Genomic DNA, 27034 nt, shown 5'->3' on the forward strand with positions numbered 1-27034 from the left:
AATGTAGTACTAGGTAGAAGATGTCGTAACTCTTAGTGAACGTTGTATGTAGACGCTTAATAAAATAAGTTAGACAATTTTTAGATCCTATTTCGCTTTTTCGTAAACAGGACTATGTAGTTACTTATTAAATTTAAAATTATAATTTTAAATACTGTAATTTTTTTCATTAATTAATTAATATACATAAATTTCTGTCTAAAGATCATAAACTTATTGTAAAAACCACGAAACAAAGCATGTGCCCTCAGAGGCCAAAGTAGCCCGAATATATTTAAATAGCACTAAATAAACGTAAAGTAACAACATTTCACTTTTAATATCGGTAATTTAATTAGTGTGAAATAACAACACTAAAATTCACTGTTGCCACACTGTTTCTGTCAGATTAATAGGTGCGGCCATGTTGATCTGTAGCGAATAAAACTGAGTTAATTTTCTTTTAGGGAATTTAAATTGACACAATATGCCCAAATGCGACCTCAAAACGAGATACATCCCCGCGACATTTGCCTGGACGTTACTCTTGGGCACAACATCCCTGTTTTTTTATTTCCCGTAAGTATACAATGTCGTCGATCGTGTGTAAATTCTCATTTTCGGTTTGACAACTTTCACATGAGATTGTTGAATTGTTTCTAATAATATCTCGGGGCTGGGTACTTGCCCTGTGTGACTGTGTGTGAATTAAACCTGTGCTTCGCCTGTGGAGGTAACGGTAAGAGTGTTTTATGTGATCTCTAAGAATCGTGTAGGAGCCATGTTCCGAGCAATTAAAGTCATATTTACATTAACATAATATCAGTGTATCAATTAACTTATGGAGAAGGTATTTCCCAGTGCCGTGTAGTGGTGTCAATGGCCAGGAACTTCCTGTGTGGTATCCAAATTTGTATAAACAAAAGAGGCCTATGTCTCATGGGCATGAGTCAATGGAAGACCTATTTGTTTGTATAAGTTTCTATCATAATTCATGCCAACTTTAGAGCTAACAATATTGTTATGTTTACATTGATAAATTCGTTAGTGTCTGACTTACAAAATCATAATAAAGTCTAGTATTTTTTTTGTATTGCACCACTGTGTAATTAGTTGATAAATTAATTGACCATAGAATTTAGTTCAGGGTGAATTAACGATCTGCTTAACTGTAGGTATTCATTGGACAGTGTTATTTGCTACGTAACTCATGATATGAATCTTCTTCATACCATCAATCTATAAAAGTCAATTATATCCCAGTATTATTATGCTATCCTTGTAATATAAATAAGTGTGTGTTTATGTTGTGACATAATTTCTATTGCAACTTAACCTATATGCAATAACTATTTGATTCAAAGAATTGTATCTGATACTGAGTAGTTCAATCCATATTATCCTTTTCTAATCATGAAACTATTTACATTACCTTAACATAGTTAGGTATTTGTGTATTGCACTGAATTAGTAAATAAAAAACACACTTAACAGTAAAGGTTTCTTAGTTTAAACTTTAATAGTTTTCAATGTTACTTGTAAATGAATCATTAAAAAGTGTTTAATTATTGTCTATAATGTTAATGTTACTAGCCAACAATAGATAGAATGAACAAGTAGCCCTTTTTTTCAAATAAAAATAAATTAAAAGATTTCATCATTGATACGTCAGCCTATATTTTCTAGTAGAACTAATTTATAAGAATGCTGTAAATGTCACTGTCCAAATATGAATGGTTTCTCGTTTTAACATCATTACTCATTGTCATTTATTAATTAATTATTGTGAAATAGAGTATTTAATTAATTTTCCAATTAGATTTTATGAAAGTATTTAGGTACATGAGTTCGTACATAATTGTTATTTTTTAAATATGTATATACAAAAGTGATACTTAGTATATTCTTGTCCTGTTCTTATTGTGTCCAAAATGCTTATCTAACTAAAATTTTGACATCCGTCACCCATCTATGGAATGACTGTCCCAAAAGTTGCTTAACCCACAGATTTTTTTACCAAATGGTGAGAGCAACTGGCTATCATCTACTAAAAACAGTTAAAATGCCTAGTCTAACCAAATTTAAAAGTAATTTTTAATACATGTACCTACCATATTTTGGTTTCTCATATTTGTTTGATGTAATAATTATAATCGTAATTTGTCAAAGCATGAGAAACAAAAGTTAAAAAGAGCTGTAAAATCTACATCATATTACCAGCATTGTTATGGTAGAAACTTTTTTAAACCTGGCACTTACAACCCTTTGGAACTGACAGTATAGTAAACAATTCCTATTGTTATTGTACTTGTATTGCTTGCATTGATTGTGTAACATTTTAAACAACCTCCTTACAAAGTAAAGTAGTGATCATTGATTATTTAATTTGTGTTTTAGACTTCCAGCTTAATCTTACCTCTGTAGAAAAATTTACATTAAATGTTAACAATTTTTTGTTACAAACTCTGGTCTGGTAGCCCCTTAATCGGTAGTTATACATGACACAAAATAATGTATGAATGTGATAAAAGCAAGAGATATTGGTTCATTCTATCCCTGTTTGTGCCTATCCTCATGGGGTTTATGTGTGTAGGTCAGTTCCGAGTAATTTCTAATATTTACGTAGGGTAACTTCATTTTCTTGGACCAATTTACTTTGTTATTCATCAGGCATTTCAAGGTAAAATACGAAGTAGTAGTAGTATGTACGCACTTATTCCAGTATTCTATTGTATAATAATTAAAATCAGTGAACACCAAGTGGTTTCAGGATTAATTCAGGATTCACCTCCCACATAGTTAAGATCTTAAATTGTAAAAGTAACTCCATGCTTATCAGCAAGACAATGGTTTCAAATTTACTCTGACCTGTTTCAAGTACAGTACATTACTTATATTACATAACAAGTTGTTACAAGAAAGTAAAATTCCTGTTAATTAATTAATTATAATTAATACCTCTGATAAAGTAATTACAGTAACCCTTTTATTATATGGCAATGATAAGACGATTTTGATGTGGCTAATTAAAATTTTTAATTGCTGTTGTATTCATAATATTATTCACATACATTTCTCCACTTTCACTGCATAATATAGAGTCAATTTGCTGACCAGTGCACATAAAATTTCACTTTATTACAACCTTTTTTAAAATACTTATACATAAAACTAGTACTTAGAAGTTTCGTCTAATTTCACTCAGTAGTGTTTGTTTGTCAAATATTCATTTGACCCTTTATCGTAAGTTGCGTTTATAATATAAATTTGAGGCATCTAACCTAATTTTCAAATTTGAGTTTACCTGTACCATGAACCCTGTAGGTTACACAACAGACATCCCTTTAACCGCAATAGATGAATTATTGTACGAGTTTTTAATGACCCACGTGCATCGTTAAAATGACCTTATTCCCGTTGCTTAACCGCAACAAGCGTATACGCATACACTACCAGCGGTTGTACGCTACAATGTTTAAAATGACACAAATGTGGTATCCTCGTCAAGTTGTATGTGGTTGCCTTGGTTCTCGGTTTCCGTCTCATAAGGGGCAAATATTTTGTTCGACCTCTTTTCTTCTATAATTTGTGAATCCAACCAAATCCTTCAATACCGATATAGGTTTAATGATCCTACTAATATTATTTGCCGAAGCCAACATGTAGAGGTCTTTTTAGACGACTTTAGTGTTCCAATTATGTATTGATCCGTCTAATATTATGATTATTCTAGGAGAGAAAATGTAACGCTGTAATGTTTGTGGATTCAATAGCGCAAAAATTACTTATCTAATTTTGGCGAAGATTGCCACACGAATAGTTTATATCCTAGGTTAAAAGAGGAGAGTTTTAATTCTTCTTTCCAAGCAGACGACATCACAGACAGAAAAAAAAATCGCGTATTTTCTTCGTTTGCAATATTTAATGCATGCATAAAGTTAGTTAATACAGCTAAACTTAGTTAATATCAAGATGTAGTGACTAAGGCTCCATTCACAATTATAGCGCGGCGCTCCGGCTAATTCTATTTTGAACACCTCAATTAGTTTGTTTACGAATCTGTTACCGCTGTATGAGGTCTAGGGAAACTGGGAACTGAATGCACTGATGAAAGTAATTACATTTGCTAACTACATTAACTGCAATTATAATAGCTATAGGCTTGCCTCCCGTTGAAACATACATGAGTGTATAATGCATGTTATCGTCCAACTTTTTGCTTTCCTTTTTTATAAATCCTGTCTGTGGTAGAGCAATAGTATCCATTTACAACTAGGTATATACTTATCTCGAATTATCGAATCCGACTCCCGAGGCGGGAAAAGTCTTAACGAAATTCTATTAGAATGTTCTCAATCATAGCCCGAAATTAGTGGCTCCGTGCCTATTATTTGACAAAAGTCTCGTCTCTTATTAACTATACGATTAAAACAGCACAGCTAAAAGTAGATGTATTTCGATTTTCGATACACATCTTCGAGTATAATAAACCTAACGTTATCAAACAATATAGCTATTTATTTCGCAACAAACTGTATCGTATTGTAAATGTGCCCTAACGTTATTGAGTCTTTTATCAGAGAGATCTAATAAAAGGGGTCAGTGTTGCAGATAAATCAGTATAAATCTTATCCCACTAAGTGGTTCCGTAAATCTTTTATCTATGTTTACTATGTTAGCTGTTTGTATTGATGTTCATTATCGCCCACGTGCGAAACACTGTATATAGCCTCTATCTATTATCGCTGTAATAAACTATTATTTGATATTGTGGAGCGAACTATGGGGCTTGTAGTGGCTTTATTCTGTCCCGTGTACTTCTGCACTACCAATTATGTTGAACTAAAATTAATACCTATTACTGTCCCATTTCTGGAATAAGGCTTATTCCGAAATTATTTATCCCCACAAAACCCTTTAAAGACCAAATGGGTGTATTGTCTCAGATCACCAGGCACCAAACGTTTGCAAATCTTGCCTCCGCAGTAGGTAAATTTTCTTGAAAATATAATAAATAATTTTGCAAAAAAAGCTTTTACAAAGAGGTTCTCAATAGCAGGATTTGGGGAAATAGGCATTTGTCCAATAGATACAAGTTTGACAGCTTTTTTATCCCCATACGAGTATATTTAAGTACCTAGCTAATCTATTTCCGTTTAACTTGTCAGACGAAACGGTGTGATTACATTTTTCATTGAGCCGTTGATAGATTAGGTGTTACGTCCGACGATTCATATTTTCACTTATCTGATAACAATACATTTATATTGAAAGTTCAATCAAATACTGTAGAGTAGTTTGCGAGTTTCGCGAAATATATTGTTATGTAGATATTATGATTCATGTAAGAACTTGTAAGAGATACCGGTTTCTCAATGTGGTTAATTTACCTTGTATCTGAGTCATTATGTAGTACATGCTTTAACAATACTGGCGAACTGAGGGTGCACAGTGCACTATTACGCTCGTTTCTATAGGTCCACGATCCTTAAAGGTTTTACCTATTAACCTTTAATACCTTCAGCCCATGACCTTTTTTTCTCAAAACCCAGGTGTCAAGAGTATTAAAAAAAAGAAGGTACTCCAGTTGTCCCGTCAAAGGCCGTTCAATAGGATTAGAAAGAAAAGGTCTCTTGCGTTTAGTTGCTTTTCTTATGAAAGTTTTCATGCTAATCGCACATCGTAGTTTTTGATGACTAAAGAAAACGATGGTTTTAATATTAAAATATACATAACAAAGTAACCTGGACCAAGTTTTGTACTTAGCTAAAAGCATTATCATTATTCGCACCTTTTATAGACTCTTTGCGAGAAACAAAAGTTAATTTTCGACACCCATCATCCCCAGAACCGTAATATTAGGTTCAAACTTTGCCGTAAGAAAAAGACAGCACTATATGATCTGTATGGTGCTATCTCTTTCCAACAATGGAACTTGAATCGCTTTAACATCATCAAAGTATGACCTCTAATATTATCCAGGTGTTTCCTACAAACTTCATAATAAAATATCGATCGTATTCCCTTCGGTTTCGTTTCACCGTTCAACAAATTCTAATGTGGGAAGGTTGCGTTATATATTTAGAATAAATGTAACATAATACTAAATATTAAAGGTTAATTAGTTTTACTGGGAATGTTGTTAGTCACCGATCATTTATTTATTTGAACTTGACGAAGTGACTAATATGATAAATATTTTGTCAAATGGTTTAAAAACATTTGTCCTTTCCTAGTATTTTAGCTTCTCTTTTACCTCTAGTTAAGCGTACATACCAATATCAGATATCCAGTTAGATTTGTTTGTCAATTTTGTCGAAAATCAATTGCGAATTTCCAAATTAACCCTAGACTTTCTACAGATTCATAAAAAGTTGATACATAATTGTTTTTTCTAATTATCTTACATACATACCTATACCTCATATCCCACATTTTTCCTATAGGGCAGAGACCAAAGAAAAAAAACAAATAATTTAACTCATCGTTGACATTCTAGTTTAGATAATCATCATTGTGATGTATGTATGTATTAATGGTATTCTTATGGTATATTTCAGGTGTCAATACTATCTTCACAAGCACCCATGGGTTCCGGCGTACCAGGGCGTCATAACGTTTTTTGTCCTGGCCAATTTTACCCTTGCCACTTTCATGGACCCGGGAGTTATACCAAAAGGTATGTAGCTTTCTTTTAAAGAAAAACAAACACTATAAAATATTGTTTTACCCTCATTTTTGTCTAAATTACAATATTTAGCTCCAGTTTTACCACTTCTGAAATAGTGGTTAGCTTATAAGTGTGTCTTTCGCGTATTTCAGTTAGTAACTAGTGTACGCCAAAATAATGGGCACTATTCTGTACATTACTGCCTTGAAGTATCGTGTTAACTACTATAAACTAAGAGAGAAAACAATGTGAAGCAAACTGACTTTCATATAGTTGTTAACTGAGATACGTGATAGCACTCCCTGGTGGAATTTTGATTATTGAGTTGTTTTTTTACATTTCTTTACTTTTCTTATTGGATACGTTATCCGACTTGTCCATGAGTTGTAAACTGGTCCCACCGTTTTATGTTCGGCAATATTTGGCTTCGGTTAAAAACTGTCTAAATCGTTAAATGTTAATACGGGTGAATCACGTTTTCCATGAAACTATGACCATTTGGCACCAAGTGTAGAGCGAAATCGATATTCTATAGTTTATATTATTATTGTGAGTAACATTTTACCGTGATTCTCTCGATTTTGTCATCAAATTATACAGTGGCACTTTTATTTTTTCGATTTGCTTTGAACGGCTTAAAATCTTTATAAATGAACAACTGAACTAAATTGGATATTTCTTTTTTTATAAGTTTGTAACTTATTAGGAGTAGCTTCGAATGGGATCGACGGGATCAAAATTTACAAGATAAAATTGTACTATACACGGACGAATTCTCCACTCGCTAGTAAGATTTAAAAATACGTGATACGTTTGGTCAGTTGAAAAGTTTAAACCTTTATATCTTCAGGTCAAAGGTGAACAATATGTCATATAATAACATTTTATAATATACCTAATAGATAATAGGGATTCCCTGACCCGTACGTGCTCTTAACCTATTCTTGAAATACCAACCTATTTTGAATGATTAATATTAATTTGTCGGTTAAAAACATTTCGGTTTTCCTTGTGTTTAATTATTGCAATCAGGAAAGTACAAATTAATTCCTGTTTAGTGTCCAAACTTATTAATGCAATTTATAAATTGCGTGTGCGTTTGCAGCACTCATTTGTACAAAAGCTAAAACACTATTCATAGTACAATTAAATAATCTATTGCCAAGGTTTGTTATTTGTGTTAATATATTGCATTATTTACTAACATCTTAGATATAAGACAGAAGTTAACAAATTAGTAGCTAAGTGTAGGTTCGTCATAACAAAAAATCAAAGGGCCATAGATCAGACGTCAAATTGACGTCAACCTTACGTGCACGTTACGTGCACGTGCACTCAGTTAATATTGCGAAAATAGAAAGTAAACTGAATAAAAATGCGGGCTTTATATCTATCTACCTTCATATTACAACGATCAGCTGATCATGTCTATTGTTTCTGTATTGTGTCACATAGATCAATGTGTCATTTGTTATGAAAGGAAAATATATTAATTTATTTATAACTAGCTGACCCGCGCAACTTCGCTTGCGTCACATAAGAGAGAATGGGTCATAATTTTCCCCGTTTTTGTAACAATTTTCGTTGCTAATCCGCTCCTATTGGCCGAAGCGTGATGTTATATAGCTTATAGCCTTCCTCGGTAAATGGTCAACACAAAAATATTTTTTCAATTCGAGCCAGTAGGTAGTTCCTGAGATTAGCGCGTTCAAACAAACTCAGCTTTATAATATTTGTTTAGAGAAGTTAAGATTAGAGAACCTCGTAGCTAAGTAACAACCGCGCGCATCCATCTCTAAGGTTAAACTACGCTTGCCGAGGTTGTTCCGTGGATGGGTGACCATATACTATAATACTCATAAGTACTTATCAGAATATACAATTAAACTAACACGAAATATTTAGTGGAAACTATTTCAAACTAATATCAATTCGAAAGAGTATAACCTCAACTGATTAGAATAACGTAAGTAGCATAATAATCAAATTTCGGTTAAAAATCTTCAAAGCGTAGGCTAACCCAGCTAAGGCATAAAACGTAATGATAGTGCGATTTAATATTGCAAGTAGCGCCATCTAGTGAAGGCGCCAGTGCAACCGTAAAAAGTGGTGGAGCGGTTTCTTCTGATTGTCGCTGTTTTCCGTGGAAATGAGATATTTTCCCGGGGTAAAAAGTAGCCTATGTCCTTTCTCGGGTATCAAAGTATCTCCATACCAAATTTCACGCAAATTGGTTCAGTAGTTTACGCGTGATTGAGTAGCAGACAGACAGACAGACAGACAGACAGACAGACAGACAGACAGAGTTACTTTCGCATTTATAATATTAGTATGGATTTATGGGAGTTTTCCTTATGAATGAGAAATAATACATTATGGCTTCAATGGAGCGAGGCCGCACGAAAGTAGGTAATAACAAACCTTATATTTTTAACTAAAAGTACTTAAGTTATTTACATACAGATATTCCAAACTTGTTAGATTAGCCGCTACCGCCATCAACAATCAGTTTTGGTATAGCCGATAATATAGTACATTGTTCTATGTATTTCTATATTGTAAACTTTAGATCTTACCCTTCCCTCATTGCGAGAGGAGACCTTAAGGGTCTAGTCGCTCGTAGTGAGACAGTAATAGGTAAAAAATAACGTCATAATAATAAGGCTTCCGTTTCTAATTTAGATAGGCACATTCCTATCTCTGGATAGGTTATTAAAACCGAACTTCTAAATGAGTGTTGCGTACTATGGATAGGCAATCAATATTTGAATGAAATCTTGTGCCAACCTGTATAAAATATAGCTTCAATAATCAATATTCATTATGCCTAACTAACTGGAAACAAACAGTATGTAAAGTTGTAGGTATTTGTGTTTGCGGTACCACGAAATTCGCTCGTATACGATAATGACGGCTATTTGTACGCGTTGCCATGGCAACAGCTACAACAGAACTACAACCTCATTCATGTAAATATCTATCTATCCTAATCAAGAACTTTGAAACGTTACTATGAAAATATGGACCAAGATCCCAGAGCTGCCAGACCTACGTCATTTTAGCAAAGCTGAAACTTTGAGGATTGTTAGTATAAAGGGTCTGTTAAGAGGTATGCACATCCACTACCTTGAAAGCGGGGCCGTTTCTGAGGTAGCGCGGAGTGAAGGTGCGTAAAAAACGACCCAACCCACGTTATAGTAGCAAAGTTGGTTTTCAGATATGTTATTAATGATATTATGTAGAATTAAAATTGACTATTGCCAGACCGTTTCCCGGGGCCATTACTTCTGCCAGACGCCTTAAATGTTATAAAAAAATGAGGTCAACTACGTCATAGTAGCAAGCCTAAATTTTATATATATTATTAAAGGTACAATTTTAAGACCCCCTGTATGCGGACAGACCATTCCGCGGGGCCCTTCGTCCCCTAGACGCCATTAAACTTTCCCTATGAGTGCGAGAGTAAGAGCATTATTCATACGCATAAATGAAAAACAATTGAATTAAAAAAATAAAAACTGAAAAATTATTGAATACTAACTGACCCGCGCATCTTTGCTTGCGTCACTTAAGAGAAATAGGTCAAAATGTTACATAAACAGGTTATGTAACATTTTTCACGGTACTCTGCTCCTATTGGTCGTAGCGTGATGATATATAGCTTATAGCTTTTCTCAATAAATAGGCTATCCAACAGTAAAATATTTTTTTATTCGCACCAGTAGTTCCTGAGATTAGCGCGTTCACACAAACAAACAAACTTCTCAGCTTTATAAAATTAGTATAGATTAAAAGTACTTGGAATGTTTAGGAAGATAAGTAACATTATTTTGGGAATTATTTTAAAAATAGATATGGTTTACACTATTCACAAAAATTATGAAAAAATAATTGTAGTCATTCATCATCATCATCATTATCTGAGCTCTTACTTCCCTCATCAAATTGAATATTTAAATCATCTCCACCATCGTCTTCATTGTTACTTGAATTCTCTGTAAAAAAAAATGTAGGTAATGATGTTGAAAACAGTTACAAGTAGGTATATTGAAATAATAAAATAATGAAATAAAATAATATAATAGTATAATAATATAATATATAATATAATATTAATAATTGAAATAATGTTACTTATCTTCCTAAACATTCCAAGTACTTTTAATCTATACTAATTTTATAAAGCTGAGAAGTTTGTTTGTTTGTGTGAACGCGCTAATCTCAGGAACTACTGGTGCGAATAAAAAAATATTTTACTGTTGGATAGCCTATTTATTGAGAAAAGCTATAAGCTATATATCATCACGCTACGACCAATAGAAGCAGAGTACCAGTGAAAAATGTTACATAACCCGTTTATGTAACATTTTGACCTATTTCTCTTAAGTGACGCAAGCAAAGATGCGCGGGTCAGTTAGTATTCAATAATTTTTCAATTTTTTTTTTTTTAATTCAATTGTTTTTCATTTATGCGTATGAATAATGCTCTTACTCTCGCACTCATAGGGAAAGTTTAATGGCGTCTAGGGGACGAAGGGCCCCGCGGAATGGTCTGTCCGCATACAGGGGGTCTTAAAATTGTACCTTTAATAACATATATAAAATTTAGGCTTGCTACTATGACGTAGTTGACCTCATTTTTTTATAACATTTAAGGCGTCTGGCAGAAGTAATGGCCCCGGGAAACGGTCTGGCAATAGTCAATTTTAATTCTACATAATATCATTAATAACATATCTGAAAACCAACTTTGCTACTATAACGTAGGTTGGGTCGTTTTTTACGCACCTTCACTCCGCGCTACCTCAGAAACGGCCCCGCTTTCAAGGTAGTGGATGTGCATACCTCTTAACAGACCCTTTATACTAACAATCCTCAAAGTTTCAGCTTTGCTAAAATGACGTAGGTCTGGCAGCTCTGGGATCTTACTCTAATACCTATATTGTATAATCTTATGTATTTATGTTATTCATTAGTGAACACTAATTTGTGTGCTTATCTTAATATTATCAGCGTATGGTTCGGTGCAATGATTAATACGATAAACTCCGATTAGTTAACTGTATTAATAGAATGCGTGTTGATATTTTTTATGAAGTTTATTTATTTGTTAAGAAATAATGTGACACCGGCCCGCACTTGGATATTACCGCTTAAGATTCTAAAGTTTTTTGGGAGAAGAGTCTTAAGTACCAATCTTAAGACTATAATGGGATACATTTCTTTTATCCTAAAACTCGGCTTATAATAAATTCCAACAAAAACATATTTTCATGTGACACTGATTTTTTCTGACTTATAAGTCCATTGTCCATTTACAACTCAAAGCGGGCTCTTAACCACGGAAATGATGAATGCACGTGACATAACTCACATAACGTGTGTAACTGTGCATATTTAAACGTATTTGATAACGCGAGCCAGACCCGCACTATCGCAAACAGAATAGATTTAATGACTACAAAACTAAACAGAATCAACCGTAGTTTGTTTACCGTACTTGTTTACTAAAGGGAAACAAGGTGTGGAGGTAAGAGGCAAACTGTTGTTCTTTATAGCACACTAGCTGACTCGCGCAACTTCGCTTGCGTCACATAAGAGAGAATGGGTCAAAATTTTACCCGTTTTTGTAACATTTTTCGTTGCTACTCCTCCGCTCTTAATGGCTGTAGCGTGATGATATATAGCCTATAGCCTTCCACAATAAATGGGCTATCTAACCCTGAAAGATTTTTTCAAATCGGACCAGCAGTTTCTAAGATTAGCGCGTTCAAACAAACAAACAAACTCTTCAGCTTTATAATATTAGTATAGATGTGTTTATGTATGTTATCTTATAAACGTAATAGAACTGTCCTAGTTCTAGAAAGTTTTGATTTTAGGCTCGTTTTCCTACCTTTTGGTATGTGATAACATTGTTGACTGATGAGGATGAAAATAATTTTTTGATGTGTTTGGTTAGACTTAAACCTGACATGTCATGTGAATCATGGAACCTACTGTAATTAAAAGAGTCGACGTATTTTGATCTAATTTGGAAATATTTCCAAAATCTACTTTGTTAGTTAAACCCAAGCAAAGTAAGAAAACATTTTAAATTTTATCTTCAATCCTTGATATAGAATTAAGGATGATATAAATAAAAGGATGGCAGTCAAATGCCTTTTATAAAGTCCATCATACTGTGCATAAGAACAATAATAAATGCAACTGTCCTCTCAAAGCAAACATCCCTAGAAGTGGAATACGAATAAAACTCCATCTAAATTGCTGTCACAGTACATTCCATTACTCAGACCTATTTTTAAACTAATCAATACTACCGGTTTCTTTGACTACCCTCATTGCGACGCTCAAACAAAATTCTAAAAACAGTTTTATATCAGTAAAAACAATGATCATTAATCATTTGCTGATTCGTGTTTGTTCACTATTCCGAACGAGTACCAATGTAACGATCCCATAATGACTCTACCGCCATTTATTTTATTGCGTAATGTCGAAAATAATTTAAAGACCATTATTTTTATATGAAAAATGTACCGAACTGTATACTGCTTTGAATTTTTTTGCATCTTTTTGGACAGTCAAAAGTTTGATGAATTGTTGTATACTTTTTAAGTTTCTTCTATTCAATTCAAGTTCCTTTGTGTGTTTCGTTATTAATTATAGTTAATTTTAAATTGAATATTATAATGTTGGTTGATACGACCAGAGTGATTAAGTCATAACAATATAATATTTGTCTCGTAGCCTAGACCACAATAGAAATAATTTAGTTCAAGGAAATATACTTAGAAAAACGGCTTAGAAAATTTGGCTTAAAAAAGTCAATTCAAATCAAGTTTCATAATAATTATAGTTGTTACTATACGTACTCTATATTTCCTTTTTTAATAATAAAATATGATAAGTTAAAAAAAGAAGTACAGAGTATAATAATTATATTAAATTAACATTAGTAGAATAGTTTAAATGCGAAAATAACTCTGTCTTTATACCTAAAGCACTGTTTATACCTAAAGCACTGAGCCTATTTGGACGATGCACCTTTGAATTATGCTCCGAAAAATAACACTGCGATATTTTTATTTTGGAAATCCCATGGGAATGAGACCTATGTATATAACTACAGTCCAATCCTTAGAGGAGGTCTTTGTCGAAAGAAAAGCTGTTGCACATAATATCCAGTTGCCGATTAATAGAAATTCATGCAAAATAAACAGCAATAAAGACTATTTTATTTATTATTTAACTACAGCCCAAGTGGGTAGAGCCGCGGGCAAGAACAACTACTATCAAGTATTTAATAAAAATGTTGTTTTGTTTCCAGCTCCACCTGACGAGGACAGAGAGGACGACTTCCGAGCGCCCCTGTACCGCAGCGTGGAGATCAACGGCATCACGGTGCGGATGAAATGGTGCGTCACGTGCAAGTTCTATCGACCGCCGCGGTGCTCGCACTGCTCTGTCTGCAATCATTGTATAGAGGTGAGTCAGCCCTCAAATGTACTCTAAGCTACCATACTTGTTGTTAGACTACTCCCGTACTAAGAACTGCTCTTGTATCGCGGGGACAAACATACAAACAACGGACACAAAGTACAACTAGACCCGAAACAACTATTTGTGGATCGCACAAATAATTGTTTCGTGTGGGAATCGAAACCATGAACTCCCGACGTAATGGTAGCGGCGTGGTGACCTTTACCACTGCCCTACTACTCTAAGTTACCATGCGATAGTCCGACAATTTAGTAGAGAGCCTTAGCATGCAAGATGTACCTAGATTATAATTAGTAATTCTATCTATTTCCAAAATAAACTAGCTGTATAAAAACACAGTCAACAAACTTGCATACGTTGTTTGACTATAGTGACGTCATGAAGCCTCGACGTTGGCGATCAACCCTTCATGATTTGGAATATACTGTACCTTTGACGTCATAATTGCGCCTGTATTTGCAAATGACCAAAATGCTTTATTGTTTGGAAGTTATTCAAATGCAAATCTAATGGTCTCTAATTCAAAGCGACGATTTAACGTTTGACGTTATATCAAAAGACAAGATTTGGAAGAAGAGAGCAACGAGTAGCTTGAACAATTGAAATTGTGTTGCAAATCGTTTTCCTCACTTTATTTTTCCTTCGTAGAGAATTGTGATATAAAAAATGTAGGAGACATTGACATTCAAGTTGGAATGCGATGAAAAAGTTGACACTTAAAATTATATGATGAAGGTTAAAGAGGTTATTGAATAAAAAGTGGTCAGGTCAGGGTGCGACCAAGATTAACTCTCAAGTGTTGAAATTAAGTGCTTACTCTATTTATACCTTGCTGGTTTAAATAAGGCTCGTCCGTTGATCTAAATAGATCTTATAATTTTATTGATATGGGAAGTACATGGTTTGATTCAATTGCTAAAAGGATAAAGATGATTAAATCAACACCCTGTATGTCACGGAGTTCTGGTAGCAATCGTTTCGCTAGCAGTTGCACCTTGTAAAATTCTAGTATCTAGTTGGTATCCGATGAGACTCTAAACCGACTCCAACATGATTGGAAGAAAGACTAGGTTACATAAGAGCGAATGGGTCATAATTTTCTCCGTTTTTATAATTTTTTTTACTGAAACTCTGCTCCTATTTGTCGTAGCATGATGACATATAGCCTATAGCCTTCCTCAATAAATGGCCTATCCAACGGTAAATAAAAAATCAATTCGCAGCAGTAGTTCCTGAGATTAGCGCATTCAAACAAACAAACTCTTCAATTTTATAATATTAGTATAGATGAAAAATAACACATGATTTTGTTTGTTACAGACGTTTGACCACCACTGTCCGTGGGTGAACAACTGCATCGGACGACGCAACTACAGATTCTTCTTCTTCTTCCTAATATCACTGTCGATACACATGCTGAGCATATTCGGCCTCAGTTTGTATTATATCATGAACAATAACAAAACTTTGACGCAGGTCGAGCCTATTGTGTCGTATCCTTTTACAAATTTCTTATTGTATCATCTAAATGTTGTATGCAATCCATAAAAGTAAATTTTTTTTGGGTAATTTGGCTTTTAGTTGTATTTTTTTTGGCATTGTTTTGAGAAAATGGGGTGCATGTTACATGATATTGATTGTGCTAAATATGTTACTCAATTTCTTATATTTCATTTTCAGTAGTACATTGTAGTACATTTTACTCAATATTATGCACGTATTATTACGTCACAAATCTGATTACCTACAAAGTATTTCCTTAACAACTGCATCAGAATGGTGATAATGGGTATAATCGCACTACTAGCGATCCCAATATTCGGCCTGACCGGGTTCCACATGGTGCTGGTGTCGCGGGGGCGCACCACCAACGAACAGGTGACAGGCAAGTTCACCGGGGGCTACAACCCCTTCTCGAAGGGCTGCTGGAACAACTGCTGTTATACGCAGTTTGGACCCCAGTATCCTAGGTAAGTTTATGTTGCACGACCACTAATGCGATAACCCTCAGTCTAACGAGTATCAAGAGTTTGACATCTTAAGGCTACTACACAGTGCTTTGCTTGTGGCTCCGCCGGCACTGTGTGTAGTAGCCTCTAAATGTACTGCAAAAATAGTGCCTACGGCGCCCGTTAGAGGCGCTGATAATATTTTCTTACAATTTTTTCGATAGCTATCCTGTTATTGATAGTCGATAATGGTAGAGAATCGCAATAAAGGTAGGCTAATACAGACATGCTGTTAATTTATTGGAGTATATTTTTTTCAATATAAAATTACCCTCATATTTCGAACTTAACTATTAATTCGTACAGAACATACTGTAGTTAGATGGCGCGTCAGTCAATTAGTATCGGTAGTTTATCAAAGCGAGCGTTTTCTTTCCTCAGGTTAACTTGACACTGAGCTAGTAAAGAAACATTGATGATTGATGCGGTTGTATTGACTGACGTGCCGTCTAACGATACGATAAAGGTTTGATGTTACGCTTACAGGTACTTGAAATTTTGTAGGGTAGTTAGACAATTAGACTTTGAATCCTCTATATACTTACTTCATAGCAGCAAACGTGGAGGTGACTTTTTAATGTTGTAATTTGGGTTTTCCTGATCCTAACTTTTTAATAGGAACTTGTGATTTCGTACAAAATGCTGAAAACAAACTATGTGCCTTTTTGGATCTTCACGAATTAAGCGTTTCTTCGATTACTATACATGACCAAACAATCGCAGAAATCACTTCACAATTATAATCAGCATTACTAACATCACACATTAAAATTGCAGTCTAGTCCGACCATCGAAATACATCTACAAAGGCGGCAAGAAGCGTCGGGAAGCGATGCCGGGCGGCGGGCACTCGGCGTCCGCTATCTCGACGATCGCGACCGACACGCAACACCAGGTAAAGACGTACACGGCGGACAACGGGAACGCGCACCGCCCCGCCGGACCCCACGCGCACTATAACAAGGTGAGAGCCAGACGCTTTGCTGTCATTGCTAAGCTAAGCTAAGCTATGATTTAAGGAGTGGATGCTGTATATTTGATGCGTGTTGTGCGCGGGTGTGAATGTAAATTTGATCTAAATTGATGGTAGGGAATTGAATACTGTTACAAAATCTTTGAAAAGGTCCTTAAATTACTATTACTCGTTGAAGATTTTTTGTATTTTTTTAATATAACAGGTTGTTTTTTTCGTGACAAAAACGAAGGAATAATGATATATTATAATGATATGGGTTCGATCCCCTGATTAATCATTTATATGGTCTATTAGACCATATTATAAATTTCTTTGTATTTCACGATTTATGTTACTAATAATACGTATTTTATGTCTAAACAAGAATAATGATAATTGTGTCTTTATATTTCCCACAATATCCTATTTAGGATAGGTACTAACAATCTAATAAAATTGGTAAATTAATTTAGTAATAATAATAGCTCCACACTTACCCTCATTCTTATAAACTAAATTATTTATCTCTATCTACCCTCTTTTGAATGAGCCAAGAGGGAAAGAGGCAACAACCTAGACGTGTTTTTATAAGTTGAGGGTATTTTTCATTAACCATTTTTAAACCATTTCACAAAACTAGCTTTACAATCATATTCACGCTTCACTAGCCAAACAGACAGCTTGATTCATCCAAGTAAGGCCGTAGTTCATCTAGTTATCATGCTTGTAGAGCGAATTACATACCTTCAATTCACTGACATAAGGTCTATTTTAGCACTTGCACAGATTTTTTGAACAATTTTTGTAATGTTTTGGTGAATTGAAGACATGATATGTCTGGCTCTCTACTGATATTCTACCTTCTATGCGATCAGGTAACAACGGTATAACGTTACAGATACCGTGGATTCTCTTCGATATAAATGTCTTACTAATGCACAAGTTATATACACAAATATTAGATTTTTATGCACTTTTTTTATTAATATAATTAAGCTGTCTTTGTTGACGATTATTTCACCATTTTCTGATAAGTGATAGTTTAGCGGATCGAATTTCGGCAGACTTGTACATTTTCTGTAATTGTTTGCGTTGAGCTATCTTCCAAAACTTAAGAATATGGTGAAATATGTACTAAATGTTTTGTAAAGCACTGTAAATATAGTAGGGAGGTATGAATTAAGTTAAAATACTGCACCTATGTGCTTAGATTTCATAAATTTAACACTCAACTAACGCTTAAATTGTTAACAAAATGTTTTTTATAACTACCGTCAAATAAAAATTCTGACTACCCACATTTTGACGGAATCACATCATTGTTTAAGTATATTTTATTATATCACATATTTTAACAGCTTTATGTGTCTTTTATATGTCACTTACTAATATTGTTAGAATAAAATATTTTCATTTGTCAATGTTTCACATTCACACGCTTTTAAAATGCAATTGTGCTGTAAATCGCAAATAAAGATAGTTATTAATTAACGGTGGTGGTAATGTTTACAATTTTTAAATCTGAATTTTCATCATAAATGTACTTTTGAATGACGCTATTTTATACAACATTATTGATTATTGATAATAACAAATGATAGGTACTACTAATAATAGCTACTCACAACAACTTACCCATAGGAAAGAATTATAAGTTTTGTTTATTCCGTCGACACAATAACAAACACTGATGCATTAAGATTGTATGGTAGTGGGGAAAAAGTTGTCTGTTTACTTGTATGTATGATGACTTTGATTTATCAAAGTCATAGAACAGATGTTTTAAGTCTAATAGAAGGGGGTCATAGCCCACTTAAAGCACCTTAGTACGAGTGTGACGTCAAGGGCTATGACCCCCGAGACACGCCCACTAGTGCTATCACTCGGTGGGTGGCGAATAACACGTGGATTGTAAAGTACGTGTGGGCGGCGCAGCTGTCTCCCGGGCGCGAGGAGGTGGAGGGCGAGCTGGAGGGGCCCGGCGCGTCGCAGTCAGCCGACTGCGAGCCCACGCCGCCGCCGCTGCAGCGCCGCGGGTCGGCCGCCAACCTGTTCCCGCCCGAGCACCACCACCTGCCGCCGCGCCCGCACCACTACCCACGACTCAGTCCACTATCCAGAAACACCAGGTGAACATACAATATTCTTTATTGCTGTGAAAATTGCATTTTGACAATTGGCTTCAACAGTAAGTCAAAAGAATCAATGGGCTGTTATTAAGACCAGACATGTTACGAAAGTTATTACACATATGTTTACATCTATAGTTAATTATAGATGTAAAAAATTCAATAGCAATTGCAGAGATTTTGAGAGCAAAAAATGTAGAGAACTTGAAATGATACTTAACGAAACGATGTTAAGATATGAGTAATACCGGATCAAATCTAAAATCTGGATAGATTATTCTCGATATTGTACTAATCTAAGTGACTTGTTTATTCCAGCCACGGGGCGACGACGTCCGGGTACCGGGTGGTGATGGAGCCGGTGCGGTACGAGTCGGGCTCCAACGGCGGCGCGCGGCCGTCGCCCACCATGCAGCAGAGAATCAAGGCGCTCGGCGTGCCCACGCCGTTAGCAGTCAGCAGTCCAGTCAGAAGGTATGTATGAACTCGCGTCCCACGCACTGGACACGCGGAGACTGAAAGCTTACAACAACAACTACACGAACAAATTGGTATAATTATTGGAGTGTATTAAAAAAAGTAAACTTACTGTGTTACATAAAAAAAAATACTGTGATTTGTAATTGCAAAATGATGTTCAAAATTGTCGACATATTATTGTTCTAAATTATGAGATCATTCTTTCAGTTTCCGCACATTAATAATGTTCTTCACTTCAAATTTAGTACAAAACAAAACACCACACTGTATTACAATGCTTAAGATATGTTATTAGATATCAAAATTTCGAATAAAGGAATAATTGGCTGATTTGTTGAGGAGAGAAAATGTTCCCTAAATGATTAAATAGGTATTTATATTATTTCCCATTGTATCATGGCCTGTTCCCATCATTAACAGAAATGGTTTTTGATCCCCTTCTACCTAAACCGGGAATGCATCGCTTAAACCACAATATAGGAAAAGAACAGCAGTATAACTTGATTTCAAAACTTAAAATACTATTGACGACAACATACGAACTTTAAATGATTGTCTTTGCATATATTTGATAAACAGAATGTTATACTACTGTCAGTTGCCTGTATTGTGCTTATATGTTTTTTCATTTGATTAAGTGTTTATTTGCATGTAAAATGTTTTGCATTCACGTATTAGCGGTTACTAAGTTTGGGAACACTAATTGTGTGTTGATATTTATTGTCATTGGTGTATATTTAGCTTTGTAAGACGTAAGGGTCGCTTACTAATATATTTTTCAAGTGCCTACATAAGGGGTAGCCCGAGAGAGTATGAAGAAATCAATGTTACATCAAAATAAGTAGATACTAGTTTGAAAACATATTTATAATTTTATAACATTTCCAAGATTACAATTAAATGTGAAAGAACTGTAAAATATGTTTGATATTTTGTAAAGACATCAGTAAATAAGTATAGTGATATAAATAGCATGTTAACTAAAATGAAAAAAAAAATGCTATTTATAAAATCTCGGACTACCCTCAAGGCAACCAGTAAGAACTAATTGGAGTCGTTATTGTCCGTCGTTGGTAAAATATATAGTTTTAACTGGGGTTTAGTATTTTGTACATAAAAATATATTTTAAAATTAATATTGACAAAGATCTGTCTAATGCAGGGAGACCACAAATGAGTATGACATAAGTTTTTCTTTTAAACTGTTTCCAGTTCGCAAAATGTCTAGTAAATGTCTCAATATAAGTCAAAGGCATGGAATGTTCAAATACAAATCAATACGATCCTAGTTCTTTGAAAATTTTAAGCTAAAGACTCAAGCAGATTCTATTTTGGCACTGATTTCTTCCCATCTACTATTAGTATTTAATGTTATATTCAATTCATTTGACTTTTAAAGTATTATCTCTTTCTTATAATTGTTCTATATTTCCCTTTTGTGAGTAAACTTAGTTATGTTAATCTATTTGAGGTAGTTGTGTACATATTTGTGGTCTCTCAGCGTACATGACAAGGAATAAACATTGTGATTTACCGCTTACCACGGCAGGTGGACCTAACGCATAGAGCCGACGTGTCAACGGTAATTCTGTCGTTGTTTGCTCATGTGTGTTTGTGTGTTTCATACGATCTTTTCTAAGAATTTGTGGATATTTTTAATTGGCTCTCTTACCTTTTTTATCTATTTTTTAAAACTCTACTTACATACACAATATTGCATTCACCACTAAGCAATATTAGTGTCTAGTTATTCTACATAGTTCAGTTTTGTAGTTCCATATTTTCATGGTCTTTTGTAGTTTAAACTGTCACCTTCTAACTAGATATTGTTTTTATCATTTAGTATCAAACATTCTAACTATTTCTTCTTCTAGATTCCAGAATTCAAACAGTAAGTTTTGTAAAATATTTAAGTTGAATCCTTCATAAAAATATCCACTAATTCATAATTAATTTTTGTAAATAAAGTTTATTGACATGGCTCTGCACTTTGATTGTTTTTGCTAAGAATATTTTGTAAATACGAAATATAGGTTTTCAATTCGAGACTCGTCTATAAAACGAAGATTTTTATATTCTTTTTTATTTTGCTTTTAGATTTTGGTGTGCCTTTATTTTTGTGTATATATTTGTCTCGTTCACATCATTATCTAAAAGTGAATAAAGCGATATTTGCGTTGTGTATGAAGCATTACCTAAGAGCACAATATATTTTTAATAATGATTTGATGTAGCATGGTTTTGTAAATACAGTAAGTTGTATTATGTTTACCGATCGGTTACAATATCTATTTTAATTTATTATTATTCACTGATTCATGTGTTTTTCTACATAAAATCTACAGTTAACTTAACATTAAATTAATCATAATATGCATGTACATTGGGTTATTAATTGATTGAAGTCCTTAGAAAAAAATCGAGTTTAGTATTAGATAATGTAACCAGATTGATTTGCGAATTCTGTCTGCATTTTTATTATAATACAGGCCAATGATATTTTTTATTTATTTGGAGTATTTTAATGAGAACTTCATATAAGTTTCATTTCGTCACTAGTCATCATAATACAAAATAATTTTTAATCTACAATTAAGTCGGTAAGACAGAATTCACTGAAAATATAAGATATAAAATCATATATTTTTTATTTTGCAAGCTGTTGTGGCAAATCGGAGCGCAGGCGTAATACGACACACTATACAATGGCTGATAACGGCTACCAACGCCTGTCTATGGTCGACTTATGATTATAGACACGTAACGCTTTATGGTAAACGAATCATTCGACCTCATTGAGGATTATTTATTTTTTTATGATTATATTTTCACGTCGCTCTTTTCTCATAAGCTAGCATTTCTGCTATTTCTTCCACACTGCTATTTTTCTATATATTTTTGTGTAAATACTTTTTTTATTAAGTATATTTATATTAAATTACTTTTCAGAAGTTTTTGTTATTGTCGATCTATTGAATCCTGTCTGTAAAGCACATGTACAGAGCCATTGTATGTTGTGTCGTTGCTTGCCGGTTTTATTTTTGTTTGATCCTGATGAAATATTGTTGAACAGTAAATTTAAAAGAAAAATACAGGCCTAACCTTTTTTTAGACGCACCAGATCTTTACAGTAAATCTTACGTAATACTAAAGAGTATAACTTGAGTAACATTTTGAATTTTGAGTCTTGTCGTGTTTAGGGCATAAATCTTGGTTAACGAAGGTACTTATTTCACCAGGATAAGCATGCAGTAGTTTGCCGTAGTTGTCAAATAGTGTGTAATGTGTATGATATGATAGTGTAATATAAAGTATGTATATAGTTGTGGCATGTGGCGTTGGCATGCTCCCCGCAACCGTAGCTGGCGGGGTCGCCGCCTACGGACCTAAAGTTCTACGCGTTCAGAACCCGGTCTCTACCTTACGATGACTATTCTTTGATCCCAAACACGCGTCGTAACACTTATGGTTTAACGTAGATTAGTTTCGTATTCGCCTATAATTGTGACTTTCGGAACGTAGTCGGGATTGCGATCGATCGAATTATAGTCGTTGTAAATAGACGACTGACATTTTAAAGTCAAAGGGGATCCCGCGGCGCGTGCGGCGCGGGCCCCTCGCGGTCTGACGCGCTCGGTCCGAGGGCGGCGGCGCCGGTCGCGCGATCGCACGTGCAAACGCTTCGCCCCGCAGCTCCCTTCTCCTTCTGTCCGTAGGCCGTACGATAACGATAGCGAGGGCTCGGACGAGCTCGCGCGATTAAACCCCTGACGTGAGCGCCGCGCCTGACAGGTCCAACCCGGGCACGCCGACGCAGCCGCGGCGGCCGGACTTCATCGGCGTCGGCGGGCGCGGCTCCCCGCAGCGCCGCTTCCTGTCCGAGGGCGAGCTGCTGCGGCCCGACCCGCCCGCGCCGCACCGCCCCACGGCCGACGACATCCGCGAGCTGGCCGCCTCGCCGCAGCGCGGCAACTACCTGTGGGCCGAGCGGCCCTCGCACCCGCACCCCGCGCACGCGCCGCAGCACGCTCCGCAGCACGCGCCGCAACACGCGGCGCAGCACGGCGTGCAGCACGGGGCGCACGCGCCGCACCTGGCGCACGGGCCGCTACACACGGCGCACCACGGCGCGCACGTGCCGCGCGGCGGCGTGGCCGTGTTCCCGCCGGGCGCGGCGGGCTCCCCGCTGGCGCGGCGGCGGGCGGGCGCGGCGCCGGCGCGGCCGCTGTCGTTCGTGCGCGCGCTGGAGGTGCAGGACGCGCTGGAGACGCGCGCGCCGCCGCCGGACCCGCCCGACCGCGCCTCGGTCTACGACTGCAACTACGAGATCTCCGTCTGAGCCGGCGGCGCGCCCGCGCACGTGTATGTATATTTGCGAGCGATCGTCCCGCGGGTCCGCGGTCGCGAGTCCGTCGAGAGAGTGTACATAGTCCCCCCAGTGTTGTGATTCCGAGATGACATAATAATTATATAGAATTATATTACTGTAAAAGAGTAAACGTATCGACGCGCGAGCGTCCCGGTCGCGTGCGAAGAGTATATTTATGAGGAATGTTTTTCACGGAGCTGTTGTATGTTTTTCCTTTAGATTTAAATCGTCGTGTCGGGCGGTCGGAGGTTACGGAATTGACTGATTCGTTAATCTGCCTCAATTTTTTTAGTTGAAACTCTCTGCGAGCGCAGTGAGATTTAGAGGATGTCGTGCCGCGCGTTTTTTACTTGGCTTCTTTTCCGGAACCCTTGTTCGTTGGACGCGGCTTTACCTCTTAGAGAGTCGCTATTCGTTACGAGAGAACTGAGTGAACGTGACGAACGATTCCAGTTAAGTAGAAAACGCGCGACGTGTGAGAAAATGTGCCAAATATTCTGTAGTCACAGGTAGCTTAGAGCACGTGTCTTTAAACTGTTGTTTTGTATTCATGCTGGTCCTGGGCAAATTACCTACTTTCCTATTTTGTTGTGATATCCCATTTATTGGTTACTACACGCTAAAACACTCACATTTCGTGCTAAATCGACTTTTGGAAACGTTCAAGTCTATTAATTCTTGTAATCTAGTGATAAATAATACTTTCCTATTTTATGATTAGTAACAAAATAAGCGGTCTATCCAGCGAGTTCTGAAGCCTGTCGTTTACTTATCGGAACAACGTGTGCGAACATCATGGAAGGAAGTAATATTTGTTGATCAGTCACAAGTGTTGAAGAGACAGGTGATCAGTTATCGCTGGGTGGACACTAGTGTATGTGGAATGTTATAGCTAGTTGGACACTAGGTGATACGGCTTAGTGTCTTCTTGCGCGGAAGCAAGATGGTGATTGAATTCTTATGTCTTAAACCATAAAATGTAAAAAGTAACATTAAAGAAGTATTAGAAAATTATGAAAGATATATCATATTCACGACTCAAGCAGATAACAACAATTTGATTGTACTACGGCAGCTTTAAAGTTTATATAAGGAATGGTTAGGAACTTTTTAATATTTCATCTCTTTGCCATAGGCCATTGTCAATGAAATAATGCACAACGCTATGGACTGTTACATTAACTTCGCTTTTGCTTTTTGTATTTTGCATTCAGTCCATTTAGTTTCTATGCCTTCACTTATAATTATAAAAAATCATCTTAGTTCTTACAGTTCACAAATTAATGTAGATCGGTAAATAAAAAATCTTGGGATTAAATTTAAATTTTAAAACTTGCAACACCAATTTCAGAAGCACAAAAGAAGGATCTACATACACTTGTGAGATGAAACAACTACAATTAAATGTAATTATTTACAGCTGAAACATTGCTTGAGTTCGCGAATACGAATAATATTATTTCCATGACTCTGGCCGCACATCATGTTTTAAAATTAAATTTGTTTCTTATTTATTATTGGTTGTGACAGTAATGGTATGACCATAGGCTGATCTCCTACTCAGTTCGAGAGTATAGTACAGAACCATGGAGGTTTAATTAAAATATAATTTCACCATTTTGTTTTCAAATTAACGGATCTCAAATATCCGAATTCCTAAATGTCCCTGGATAAAACTGTACTTATTAATATTAAAAAATTGTAAAGAAAGAAATTACTTATACAAAATTACACGACGCACTGAACACGTGGAAATAGATGTGAGTCAGTTGAGATTAAATTATGTACATAAATAAATATCTATTATATTATAAATATCAAAAAATATATAAGACGTATCACAGATTTTTTGATACACGTGTTTTGATAGCAAACGCTAAGTGTTAGCAAGATGCTGCGACGTGATACGTTTTAAATGTATAGAAAAAATACAATAACTGTCTTCTATTTATTAAGGGTTAAGTATGTAAATATTCATGAGATATATGTAAAAGAAATATCTAAGGACAATTTTGTATAGAACTTGTGTAATAGTATTTGTTGTGAATGTTACTATTGCGTATAACAACACCATGTTTTGTTTTCGGTGCCAGTAAATACAAATATTTTTTTAAAATACAAACATATCAGCAGCGTATATTATTTAACGCGTAGCAAAGGTTTTGTTGAACGGCCTACTAGACATGTTTTAGAACTGTTTTCATTCATTCATCTGCCTTTCATCTCAGCACATTCCGTTTCTCATAATTATTTTAATGTAGTTATCGTGAGGCACATTAGTTTGATTGTGCGTACTTAATATTTCACAATTAGTGCTATATGAACACTGTTGAAATGACAATGCACATGATCATTGTAATGTTGTTGATTGAACCTGACAAAGTCCACAAATTATTGTCCATAAATATGTTAGAGTGACTATTCTAGTTAGAATTAATATTTTCAATTATAATTGTATGATATTTAGGTGTAAAAGCATGTTGTTTTTATAAATAGTTACTAATTGTAATCATTTTTTGTTTGAATTTCTATAATTAACTGGCGGCCTGTAGACAACAAAAAGTACTTAATGATTGTTAATATGAATATCAGAATAATATAATTACTTGAGAGTGTACGGGTCGTCTATATGAATGCTTTTGGACCCAGATATCATGCGATTTATGTGTACAAAATGTACAAAAGTTTATTTTCGACATCTCCTTACATCCGATAATGTGTCATTTGAGGATAAATAGGTCTGAAATTCAGCTGCGCTGCAACAATACCTAAGACTAATGTGTAATTATAATAGTACCTCCTCAAACGTTATTACCTATATGTATGTGACAGTGTTTTATTTTTGTATTTTGATAAAATTTGTGTAAATAATTTTCTTATTTTATTGATATTAAACTCAATTAATCAACTCACTTGTTTTAATTACATCTTCCGCAC

At 35.3% G+C, this 27034-nt stretch overlaps 1 protein-coding gene across 2 annotated transcripts; it reads left to right on the forward strand.

Moving 5' to 3' along the window:
- Nucleotides 1-382: 382 nt before the first annotated feature.
- Zdhhc8 (zinc finger DHHC-type containing 8) lies at nucleotides 383-27005 on the forward strand. 2 transcript variants are annotated; one of them, XM_076121407.1, is made up of 9 exons: nucleotides 383-558; nucleotides 6540-6658; nucleotides 13983-14140; nucleotides 15476-15648; nucleotides 15931-16125; nucleotides 16942-17128; nucleotides 19037-19248; nucleotides 19567-19722; nucleotides 23521-27005. In XM_076121407.1, exons 1-9 carry the CDS (start codon nucleotides 467-469, stop codon nucleotides 24065-24067), a joined length of 1839 nt encoding a protein of 612 aa, XP_075977522.1. In that variant the 5' UTR covers nucleotides 383-466; the 3' UTR covers nucleotides 24068-27005. The 2 variants fall into 2 exon arrangements, with proteins under 2 accessions (XP_075977522.1, XP_075977523.1); XM_076121408.1 differs by having other exon boundaries at nucleotides 19055-19248.
- Nucleotides 27006-27034: the final 29 nt, after the last annotated feature.

This window comes from Anticarsia gemmatalis, chromosome 13, assembly GCF_050436995.1.
Source record: "Anticarsia gemmatalis isolate Benzon Research Colony breed Stoneville strain chromosome 13, ilAntGemm2 primary, whole genome shotgun sequence".
Classification (NCBI taxonomy): Eukaryota; Metazoa; Arthropoda; class Insecta; order Lepidoptera; family Erebidae; genus Anticarsia; species Anticarsia gemmatalis.

What these genes read in the sequence shown, in the direction of transcription:
- Zdhhc8 (XM_076121407.1), top strand. Translation starts at nt 467, where the DNA reads ATGCCCAAATGCGACCTCAAAACGAGATACATCCCCGCGACATTTGCC. An exon ending in CCCACGCGCACTATAACAAG is followed by an intron (nt 17,129 to 19,036) that starts GTGAGAGCCAGA and finishes TGGATTGTAAAG; the next exon opens with TACGTGTGGGCGGCGCAGCT. An exon ending in GTCAGCAGTCCAGTCAGAAG is followed by an intron (nt 19,723 to 23,520) that starts GTATGTATGAAC and finishes CGCGCCTGACAG; the next exon opens with GTCCAACCCGGGCACGCCGA.